Source organism: Candoia aspera, chromosome 2, assembly GCF_035149785.1.
Source record: "Candoia aspera isolate rCanAsp1 chromosome 2, rCanAsp1.hap2, whole genome shotgun sequence".
Taxonomy (NCBI): Eukaryota; Metazoa; Chordata; class Lepidosauria; order Squamata; family Boidae; genus Candoia; species Candoia aspera.
In genome coordinates this window covers 57581982-57593741 of record NC_086154.1, presented here as the reverse complement: position 1 = coordinate 57593741, position 11760 = coordinate 57581982, and the positions used below count along the sequence as shown (strand labels likewise).

Genomic DNA, 11760 nt, shown 5'->3' with positions numbered 1-11760 from the left:
AATACAAATAATGTAAATCAGTGAGTTTTGAGATAGCTCAACTCTCATTTTTTTGGTTGGCCCAAATTAGTACTGAAGCTTGCCATAGCATCAAATACATGGTAGTTAAAAAAACGCAGATAAGTTTGCTATCAGGGAAATAAATGTAAATTCTAAATTTGAGCAACACTTTATTAGGAGTAAACAAAATGTAACAAAATACAGTAGAGTGTATGCAAGATTTCAAATTTTCCAGTGTTCCTCATAAGCAACTAATGGAAAAGGCAGGCAATACTATAAACCCCTCAAAGTCTGATTTTGCTGCCTCGAGGCTAGCTTTTCAACCGGTCTAAGATACAGAATGTAGACGGAATGAATTAGTCACAAGTTAGATACGGCAGGAATCAGATTACACCTAGAACATGGGACAAAGAAGCTGCGGCTTCACCCCTGTCGAAAACAGAGCTAGCTCAAATCTTTCTACAATGCTAAGTTTGCAAGTACCTTTTGTACCAAGCTGGACTTTTGCCCACTTACACCATGTCGCTCACCTAAGAAATGTTATGGAGACGTTCGAGAACATCAGGAGGTAAAAAGAACGAACGCTTGCATTTCCACCGCAGTACGTTTAAGGAGAGTACAGTAACACCTGACTTCTGCGCAAGCCAACTACAGACATTCAAGCCCCATCTATTCCTAATACCCCATTCATTTCTTTCTGTCCTCTCTTCCCGCGCTCGACGGGTTGATACACAAGATTCCAGAAGCCCCGCCTCCCTCTCCAGTAAGGTCGTCGCATTTCAGCCCCGCCTACTTGAGCGGCATATAAAGTGCCAAACTCCAAGGAGGATTTTTTTAAAAGAAAATTAGAGGCAGTAAGGCGTTTTGTCAGTCAAGCATTTAGCTTACCTTTTCAGAACCAATCCGCTCTGGACTACGTCTGTTGTGGGTAGCACGGCTCTGCTCCCATACGCTGCGTGCGTTGTGTTTTGTATGTGGCAGTGGTACAGCTGAACGGTCCACCTTAAGTTGTTTGTTTTTCCATAAATACTGCAGCCGGTCCACGGGACAGTTCTCGTCCTTTGTCGAGAAGCGGGCCATCCAGTGGCTGCACAACCATGGCTTACTGTGGCGATCTAGTTTTCTGAGGTCGCGCAACACACTAAACCCCAAACTAACCGCAGAACTGGGTATCCTACGCTACTCTAACTTAAAAGTTAGCTGGTTACTTTGTGGGTCTGTGTCAGGAAAACACGACTCGTTTGTGGATTAGGGTTAGCAGATCTGCTCTGCCAAACTCCGGGCGACCGCTAGATGGTGGTATGTAGCGCTCGTGCGGATTTTTGTACAGTAGTACCGTTCACGGGGGAAGAAATCGAGGCTGAATTAGAGGGTTGGAAGCAATGGAGAAGTGTTTGTTTTGCGGCCTGGATATTTTGAATCTTACATTAACTCCTCCCCCGGCGATAAAAATGTCAGTAACGTCTCCATTTTGGGGGAGTTAAGCACGGGAGGGGGCCGCGTAGTTTCTTAGGCCAGCTTTCTTCTTTGGAGCCTAGAAGGACTTTTTGAACAGTATGATAGTAAAGTATGAGGACCTCAAATTGTTTATTCACTTTCCTACTGTTCTCTTTTCCATCGAGGCAACTTAAGGACTTTTCAAAGGCGATGAATTAAAAACAAAGGTTGGCACCGACATTTAAACTATGAATCCTAATCGGTACTTGTGCATCTCCCGAAAGCTGCCCTGCGTGAACTCTACCGCAATCATTGTAAACCTTGTCGGCGGCTGGGCATGTTTACTCAGCGGTAAATTTCACTCAGGCAGCGCCCCCCCAAAAAAAGGCAGGAGAGCGGGTTCGTTATTTAAATCCATCCATTGAAACAAACAGGCTCTGGAAAGGGAAAGGCTGCTTCCCAGAGCGCCAACTCGTACGCCTGACGCGGAGGGAAAGAGGGAAACCTCTCCGCGGAGGTTGACAAACTCGGTTGCAACACTCCGAAGGCCGCTTCTCCTTTAAGCAGGGCCGGCCTGGCTCGCTCGCGCTTTCCCTCCCTCGCAGGGCCCGCCTCCTCAAGCACGACACGCCGCTCTGATAGCGAAGCCTCTTTTTAATTGAGACTGTCAGGCTGAATTCACGATGGAGCGAGAGGGGGAACGTAGCGGATACTGGAGCAGCAGCCCAGCCGCCTAAATCCGACCAAAGAACGGCAGCTTTTCCAAGGGGAGGGCGGGCTGCCAGCGGCGCCTGGCAATCCGTAGCTCCGCCGAGGATCTTCCTCCCCAGAAGTGGGAAGAGGAGCTGGAGGATTCGCTCCCCCGCTGGCTAGTAGAAGGGAAGCGGACTGGCGGCGGACAGGAGAGCGGGCGAACCAGCGGAACGCCGACCGCTTTGAAGCGGCCGGGGCGCGACACTCCGCGAACCCTTTAGCCTATCGCTGCTTCGGGTCGCCTTTTTTCCTTTTTGTTCACTTTCCTCCGACGCTTCGCTTCTGGGTGGGTTTGGAAACGGCGGCGGAACGTTTCTCCCCCCGAGATTGACTGGGTTTCGGCGCGCGCGCCCCTGCTCCCCCCGCTCCTTCGGTCCTCGCCCCCTTGTTGTGCGATCCTCATGAAAAATCATATCTGGGGCAGCACCCCCCGGACTCCCATGGCTGCAGCGATGCCGTGGAAGAGCGCGGAGTGGCTGCAGGAGGAGCTCGAGTCCAGCGGGGGCAGCTCGCTGCTGCTGCTCGACTGTCGGCCCCACGAGCTGTTCGAGTCCTCGCACATCGAGACCGCCATCAACTTGGCTATCCCGGGCCTGATGCTCCGGCGCCTCAAGAAGGGTAATCTGCCCATCCGCTCCATCATCCCCAACAACGAGGACAAGGAACGCTTCGTCAAGCGCTGCAAGGCAGACACCGTCCTGCTGTACGACGAGTCCACGGCTGAGTGGCAGCAGGACGGCGGGGCCCCCACCTCCGTCCTCGGCCTTTTGCTACAAAAACTCCGCGACGACGGCTGCAAGGCGTATTACCTGAAAGGTAAACGAGGAGGGGTTTTACTCGGAGCTCTCAGAACCCCTGCCACGGGACTGGCGAGCTTTTCTTCCTTCGTCTTCCCTTTACTCTACCAGCCGGGCTCGAAGCTTTGGGTCCCAGCCGGAGCAGCTGGCGTAATTCCCGCCTAATCGCAGCCCCCTCCTTATTTGTTTTTATCTCTCCATTTCCTTCTGTCCTCCCACCACGTATTCCCTCTTTCCCAATCTTAGTTGTTTTCTGCCCTTCTCGGAGGTTTTCCTCCCGCAGAAAAGGTAGAAAGGGAATGTCGGCATTTAAAACAGAAAGCACGCGAAGGACTTCTAAAGAGCGCGTGTCTTTTGTTCGTTTGGATTCGGCGAAGCAGGATTTTGCTTTTGCTTTCATCTCCCATTTGATTAATTGCTGTTTTGCAAAATGGTTGCATGTGCTGAGTACTGTACTCGCAGGTACTGGCCTTCGGGCCTCTCTTCTTGGTTCATTTCTCTCCTCCCCCTTCGGTAGGAACGGGAAAATGTTCTCCCTTGCTAAACTCTCCCGGGAGATCATTCGCTCCCTCCAGAAAGAGAAACGCTGCTCTGGCGAGATCCTTCCATTCTTCTGAATGGGGAAGGTCCAGTAAAGCCTGCTTCATTCTAACGTTCGGTGGTGGTTTTTTACAACAGGCTTGAAATTGCTCCGTTCCTCTATCAACCAGCAGCCTTGGCCTTTAAAGAGAGAGGGAGGCTATGTGGCCCCATCTTTGGGTGCATTATTAAAAGGGATAGTCTACCAGTGTTGGACTGGGGTTCCTGTAACTCAGAATGGCCGCCAGTCAAGAATTTCGGGAGTGATTATCCAGAAGATCTGAAGGGCCTTGCCTTGCCTTTCCAGCTAGCCACATTTTTTCCTTTTCTCTCCTATCTTGGTGCCCTTTAGCAGCTTTGCCCTCCACAGATGGAGAGGGAGGAGCTGACAGCAAGGAAGAGCTGCTCTACCCCTTGTGTCACTGCCAAGCTAACTTTCTGCAATGGTCCCATTAGCTCTAAAATATGGCTTTTGCGATATGCAGTTGATCAAGAGGAGTGGCTGCTAATAGCCTGGAAGGAGGCATTATTCACTGTAGGCAGTTTGTCATTCTGTTTTTTAAATTCAACTTTGTTCTGCAGATTAATCTCTTGTGCCTGGAGATTCTCTCCAGGAGCCTTTGCCCTGCTTCCTCTTCTGTGTCTCTGACCGCAGGACCGGTAGATCAGCCTTTGCCTTTGAGCAGCTGCTTGAGCTAGATGACGTTTCTGGCCCTGCTGCACTGCATTGGGCTCTGCCTCTCGTTCCCTGAAGTTCATTTTGAATGAAGACCTTAATTCATTAAACTCCCCATTCAGCTTTCCTAAAACACTCTCCTCCCCTGGAAGCATTGTGATACAGTTACTCTGAGTGAGTGCCAAGGTAAGGATAATCGCCTTTTCCCAGGACGCATACCAGCATGATCACTTGGTGGCAGGATTGAGGCAGAAATAGAAAGTGATACCAAACCAAAATTGTCACTGTCTGTATAAGTAAAATAAAAATTACAGAATTCCAAAGGGCAAGAGGAAAGGGAAGTACTAAATAGCGTAGGATAAGGGAGCAATTGGTCTTAGGGCCTGAGATCCATTTTTTCCATATATATTTATCTATTTGTCACTGCTTCCCTGTGCATTGCCCCAATTTTCCTCTTTCAGTATCTTTCTTGGTACATGTAATGTTTGTTTTTAAAGTTATTTAGCCCAAGTGTGCTAATACCATCATCATCTTTCCTCTTGACAATCCCAGTTCCTTTAAACTAGCCTATTAACAGGAAAAAAATGAGTTAAATGGATAATTTTCTCTATTTTTCTCCCCCCTCTTCTGTTTTAGGAGTGGGCCTGACTGGGAAATGTTTCCAATTAAAATTTCAAAATGGCTATTTCATATTGTCTTTCTTTTTCAGGAGGGGAAAAAAGAAACCTGATTTTCCCCTTCCTGTTTATGAATGAATATGGCTGAACTCTGGTGACTTTATCACAACTGTGCCAGGCCATTTAAATATCCATAAGTCTTTTATAATGGTGCTGATTTATAAAATGTTGCTTGGATGCTTATTATTAATGATTCAGAAGAGATTTCAGGTTCTCCTATGTACATAAACAGAACATTGAATGTAGTTAAACATTCTTTGTGCACATTTCTATGCATGTAGCTCTTTTTTGACTATATGATAGGTAACTGAATGGTTAGCTGTAGCTGATGGCAAGCCATGTTCACATATTTCAATTTTGTTGACAAATGAAGTTTCCATTCCTGTCTCAAATTCTCCTTCAGATACAGAGTGGCTTCTGTATACCTGCTATTATTTTCAGTTTATTCTTTGCCCATTGAAAGCTAAATCTATTCTCTCTAATCCATGTCTTTAAACACTTTTTGATAGGTAAATTGGAAACCTCTTATTCTCAGGGTTGTCACCTTTTTCAACAGGACCTCTGTAAATGTGTGCTAGGTAATCATTCAGCAGGTGAAGCATTTTATAACTGAATAGTCTTGAAAAAGCTACAACTGCTGAACTTCTGTCTCTTACAGAGTTACTGAGAACAAACGGGTAACCTTTGTTTCTATACTTATGCGAAATCTTAATCTGGTTACTTTTTCTTTTAAACGGAGAAGGAATGCATATGAGCTTCCTTAAATTGGTTGTCCACATTTTCTTAATTAATGCCTGTTGAATGACTGAATACTTCTTTAGTTGCTTCCCCTTTCCCCTCCAGATCCTCCAGTGAGAAAACTAGATGTTGAGGAAAAGGTCCTAACCTACTCTTCTCATTTATATGCTGCTTATCAGTATTTAGGAACTAAACATATGTATACAAAAAAAAAAGATCATGGAAGACACTATTTGCCACAGTCTGAACTAGAGTTCAAGATCTTATATTAACCCAATATTTTTCTAAAGTCAAACAAGTTTTACAAAGTAACATTCACATTTCTGAGTTCTCCAAACTCTTTGTTCAGCAAAATCTAAACATAGGGGTAGTGGGTGCAGGAGGACAGCTTTCTGAAGTTGAATGTATGGACTCTGCATTTTGCCATTCTTTTAAGGTGGGATGGGAGAAGAGGTTGCAGTCATTCAGACTGGACTTTGGCTGATGTGATGCAGGCTGCGTCTAGGACTGTATGTAGTTAGCACTGTTGGGGTGAAGAGGCAACATGTTACGTGCACCAACTTTTAAAATATAAAAGCCATCTATGAGCCTGATTTGTCTCTATTTTTCGTCAAAATGCTCAGGCACAGTGTCAGGAAGAGCTGGGCTCAAGTGACAGAGCAAAATGGGAGACTCCAGCAACTTGATTCAGTTAAATTAGTGACACTTAAAATGCAATTCTAGGCACTTTTACCTGGCAACAAGTTATAGTAAATGTAATAGGGCTTTAAGGAAATGTGTGTTAAATTGCACCGCACCATTCTTGCTGTATTGGCACCACCTTTAGGATTCTTAACATTTTACTGACTTCTGCTCAGTATGATCTGCAGACAGTAACAGTGATAACGCTTGTCTCCATGGTGTGAAAACTTTCTGATTACTGCATGTTAGGCTGCTGTTTAAAATAGAGGAACAGGCCGGGCCTGTTTTGGTGAGTTGGCAGCTGAGATTGCTATGGTGGAGGTTGAGAAAATCGGGTAGCAGCCTTATATACACGTAACTGAAATAAGTCCAGCTGAATTTAAACTTAAAATTGTCTTAAGCTTCTGAGTGTCCAAATCTTATTTCTGCAAGTAGGTTTCTTTTTCTGGAGCTCAATGTGACTCAAGCTCTGTTGCTGTTAAATGTATATATTCATGCATTGTTAAACCTGTTTTAGTTTTAAAATTGATTTTATATTCATGGAACCTTCTAGCCCCCCCTAGGAAAATGGTATTGTACAGCATGGAATTCATTTCTAGAAAATCCGCAATCATAGGTTGGGAAGGTGGTATTTAAAGAGCAAGTTTTTAAAACCTCACAACGTTTAGTTTTAAGAAACATGGCATTAAAACATATCTTCTCTTCACCTCCCACAGGTGGATTCAATAAATTTCAGACTGAATATTCAGAGCATTGTGAAACCAATCTCGACAGTTCTTCTCCTGCCAACTCTCCGCCTGCCTCTGTCCTTGGTCTGGGGGGGCTGAGGATAAGCTCTGATTGCTCAGATGGAGAATCTGACCGAGAGCCCAGCAGTGCCACAGAGTCTGATGGGAGCCCAATCCCAAACAACCAGCCGGCTTTTCCTGTCCAGATTCTTCCCTATTTGTATCTGGGTTGTGCCAAAGATTCCAGCAACTTGGATGTCTTGGGCAAATATGGCATCAAGTACATTCTGAACGTCACTCCCAATCTTCCCAACATGTTTGAGCACAATGGAGAGTTCAAGTATAAACAGATTCCCATCTCAGATCACTGGAGTCAGAATCTCTCCCAGTTCTTTCCTGAGGCCATCGCTTTCATTGGTAGGTGCTGGGCATCCTATTCTTGACTGAACAGCCCCTTTAGGTAGTTTTCTATCATAATCTGGCTGTTTTCTGCTGTTGCTGCCGTCTGCCTGCTGTGAATTCATCTGTCTAAGTTTACACTTGGCAAGTGTAAGTTAGTAGGTACTGATAAGTGTGCCAGCATTTTATACACACTTTAAATATAACTGAGTTTGGCTGCAGACTTTATTTCAGTTAAAGCCAAAAGGTTATTCTCCATCTAACTTCAGTGAACTATAGAAATCATAACCTTTGGAATAGATTTACAGGGAAAGAATTGGGTAAGGCTTTTGATTTCTATTTGAGAGGCTCAGCTCTGCACAGTGAATTATACATTCCTTTTTTCTGAGTAATATATTTCAGGCAAAAATCAATTCCAACCCATTGTCTTGAATACTTACTCATAAGTTAATTGTTGGAGCTTATATGATCAGCGTGGTTCCATGCTGATTGGACTGTGTGTCAGAGTTCCTCAGGAGAAGAGAGTAACTTCCTTCTTCGCCCTTCTGTCTCCTGGAATCCCTCCACACTGCTAAGTATCTACCGTGGGACCCTTGTGTCCTATCAAAGTTGCCAGCCATTTCTGCTGTTCACATTAAGTAACCTCAAAAATTCTCAGGGCAGTTTTAAAATCACAGAAGAGAACCTGGCTCTGGCTTACACAAACAACACCCCCCCCCCCACCAATCCACTGTTTGATTATTAAAGTTGGAATTGGTACATATTGGTTCATTAACATGTTAGAGTCACCTAAGGACATTCATGTGTGAACCAGCTAATATTGCTGTAGTGTTACTGGGTCCTCCTCATGACTGTTTGAAGCAGAGAGCTGAAATCAGATTTTTATTTAAAAAATTGAATTTTGTTCAGTATTTCTAGTATTTCAATTTTGTTTTCAAAATTGCAGTTGTATGCAGTTTATCTGCCAAATTACATATGCTACAAATGATGTAGCCACAGACATGCCCCAGGGCTCTTTTATTTTAGTAGCAACATATGCTTGAGTAAATTGTTAAGTGTGAATAAGTCAAAGCTGGTGTTCTTTCTGATATTCCATGTATTCTAAATTAATATTTTTATGGAAGGTGCAGGCTTAGATACTGATTTCCAGAGAGATACAAGCTGGTCTTTTTTGTATTGCTTATGTCAGTTGATCAAGAGTTTTGTATTTGCTTAAAGGCCTGTTTGTGGAATGTGGTGTTTCGATACTAGCTTAGTCAAAAACATCCTTTCCTACGCAAACCACAATTTGGTTTTTAGGACAGGAAATGATTGTCCTACTATTCACTACAGCTTAAAGTACAAAAAAGAACTGGTGTTCAAATAGAACACTAGCGCACATTTGGGGAAACTGTTTCATTTAGGAGACAACAGTGCTGAGTGGTCTGACATTGATTAATGGCTTGGACAAGGATAGGAGATGAAAAGCCAACAAGTTCATTCCTTGAACCTTCCTTGGTGTCATAGAGTTTATGAGCTCTCACATTCTATTCTTTAGCTAAACTATGTATTTTTCAGGCATAAAACCCATCCCTGAACAGGTATCCTCTAAAGTCAGTCACACTGATATAAATGGAATGAGTTACTGTACTTGTATAAGTAGAATACATTGGATCCAACAATAATGTTGAATGCTGTTGCACCAGCAGAATATATTGTTAATTACCTTCCATCTGTTCTGGGGTCCTTCAGAGCAGATCTGAGATATGCAAAGGTGAACAACAGGAAGACCTCTTGCATGGGCGGAAGTAATGTTAGGTACAGGTGGCCGAAGCTTAATAGAGAGAAACGTGCATAAAGTTGCAGTCTTGCACTTGCTTTATTGCAGAGGCATTAGGTAATGATATTTATGATTGAGAAGTTACTCTCTAATATTATGTGTAGACACCATAATTAACATTCTTCAGTCACTGCTAGTGCTTTTAGCCTGTGAAAACTGTTCACCATTAAGCACGAGTCTAGTTTCCTTAAGCGCTGTTATCTATTGGATATAATGAAATGTGGTGTTTGTATTTCTTTAAAAAAGACTTTTAAATTTTTTAGTTCCTCAACGTCCCTCTGAACCTGGTTTGGCTATAATTGGAAAACACAAGTGATTCACTCAAATACTTCCCTTTGTAGTACTATTTTTTTCCATGTGGCAACATTGTCAGGTTAACTAGTTGTAAGCCAGCTATCCACTTGCTGATTATGATTAAACAGAGAAGGATTAAATAAGCTGTGTCTTTAAAAAATTCCAGGAACTCTGGATGCAGAACTACTATTGTAAGTTCTGTCATTCTATCCAAGATAATGTCTAGCTTGTTTCTTTATCACCTCCAATTATATCAATTGCTTATCTCTCTACGTGGCAAGACAGTACGAACTAATATTTGATTGACTACACCAATCTGATTGCCTCTGCATCTAGGCAGCATATGAGACTTGAGGGAACACTGAGTTGTGAAGGAAAACCGCTTAATAAAAATGTGTTTGTTGCAATATTTGATCTAAGCTAAGCTTCCCTATTCTACCCTTGCTTTAAAGAGAACCCTTTTTTCCCTTTGGTCCAGAAATCTCACATATCTCTTCCTGTTGCAGATGAGGCCCGTTCCAAGAAGTGTGGCATTCTAGTCCACTGCCTCGCTGGCATTAGCAGGTCTGTAACAGTAACTGTGGCCTATTTAATGCAAAAGCTCAATTTGTCGCTGAATGATGCCTATGACTTTGTGAAAAGGAAAAAGTCCAATATTTCCCCCAATTTTAACTTTATGGGACAGCTTCTGGACTTTGAAAGAACTTTGGGATTGAACAGCCCATGTGACAACCGCTCGCCTGGGGACCAGCTGTATTTTACCACCCCAACCAATCACAACTTGTTTCAGCTGAACACATTGGAGTCCACATGAAGGAGAGTTTGATGGGAGAACCTCAAACCTTGAATAGCTTCTCTTGAGCATTTCAAATTCATTCATGGAAAACGTTTTTCCAGTCAGCTTTGAAAGAACTGGTTTCTCCAAGCAAAGCTGTCTGGTTGCTGCTTAATTGAAAAGGTGTGCACCATTTATTAGTATTCGGATGTGAATCCAAATGGTCCAGAAGAGTTACTTTATTCACCAGAATTATTTGATGTGGGGGATGGCCTGACATTCTGAATGCAGCTGTTACTGGCAATAACTGTTTTCTGATACGTGTAGAGACTGAGACAATACGCACCGCACATGCACATGTACCACACGCACGTGTATTACTGGATCAGTGTGGGTTGGCTTGGTGTGGAAAGTAAAGAAGACTTGTGCACTTAGCAAACTTGACCAATAAGTGTTGGCCTGAGACTGTTCTTTTACATCCCAGTTTACTTTTTTAAAAAGACGTAATCGTAACTCTTTCTTGGGTTCAAACTCTTTTTTCAATATGTACGTTCCTGACTGTTTGTACAGACCAGGTTGCAAAACCAGTATTTTATTCTGTTCTTGTTCAATTTCATGTTTTTTAGATATGAGAGTGAGAAAGATGAAAAATATTCAGATGTTTCTATTGACCAAATGCATTTTGCACACTCTGTAAAGCGTTGATATGTTCTCTAGCATGTTACTGAGTAGCTGGTGGGGTGGGGTGGGGTGGGGGAAAGAGAGAAAGACCTGTTGTTATACCTGGGCAGCATCTGGCTGGAGTTTTCATGATTTATGAGAGCCAGTTGGTAAACAATACCCCTCTGCACCACGTCCACTGTCACAATCTTTTCTGCACTGACTCAGCCAAGGTGACTAAGCACCAATGTGCTTTCTGATTTAAAAAAAAATCTATTTGCCAACCACGCCCCCAGACCCCACCATCCCATCCTATTCTGTACCAATACCACTCTGTTCAATATTACCTGAGATATAACATCTCGTATAACCTCCACCCAGAGCTGGTAGAAGCATGCTTGGAGGCTCTTGGTTGCTATGTGCAGCCGTTCTGACTGTTAACATCACCCAGCTGGCCTGAAATCACTCCAGCTTCCAAAGCAATTAAAATGCTGTTTGCATTGTTGGCGTTTATCTGGCACACTTGATTCTTATATGTGTATGGGTACATATATGTGTACAGGTACATATATATGTATGTATATAAATATATTGCATGGAAGGAGCAACCTGGAGGTGAACAAAGAATCAGACGATATTGCTGTTGTAGAAGGCTTGAGCCTAGACTACCTAACGTGGCCTTCCCTTATCTGGCCCTTTCCAGATGGGTTGAGGTGACCATGCCTGGAATTCCCATCCAGGCTAGCT

The 11760-nt window shown here is 43.6% G+C and overlaps 1 protein-coding gene across 1 annotated transcript; it reads left to right on the top strand.

Moving 5' to 3' along the window:
* The first annotated feature begins 1987 nt into the window (after positions 1 to 1987).
* DUSP7 (dual specificity phosphatase 7) lies at positions 1988 to 10987 on the top strand. Its single transcript, XM_063291906.1, has 3 exons — positions 1988 to 3006; positions 7055 to 7483; positions 10085 to 10987. The coding sequence occupies exons 1-3, from the start codon at positions 2592 to 2594 to the stop codon at positions 10390 to 10392; spliced, it is 1152 nt and encodes a 383-aa protein (XP_063147976.1). The 5' UTR covers positions 1988 to 2591; the 3' UTR covers positions 10393 to 10987.
* The last annotated feature ends 773 nt before the right edge of the window (positions 10988 to 11760 follow it).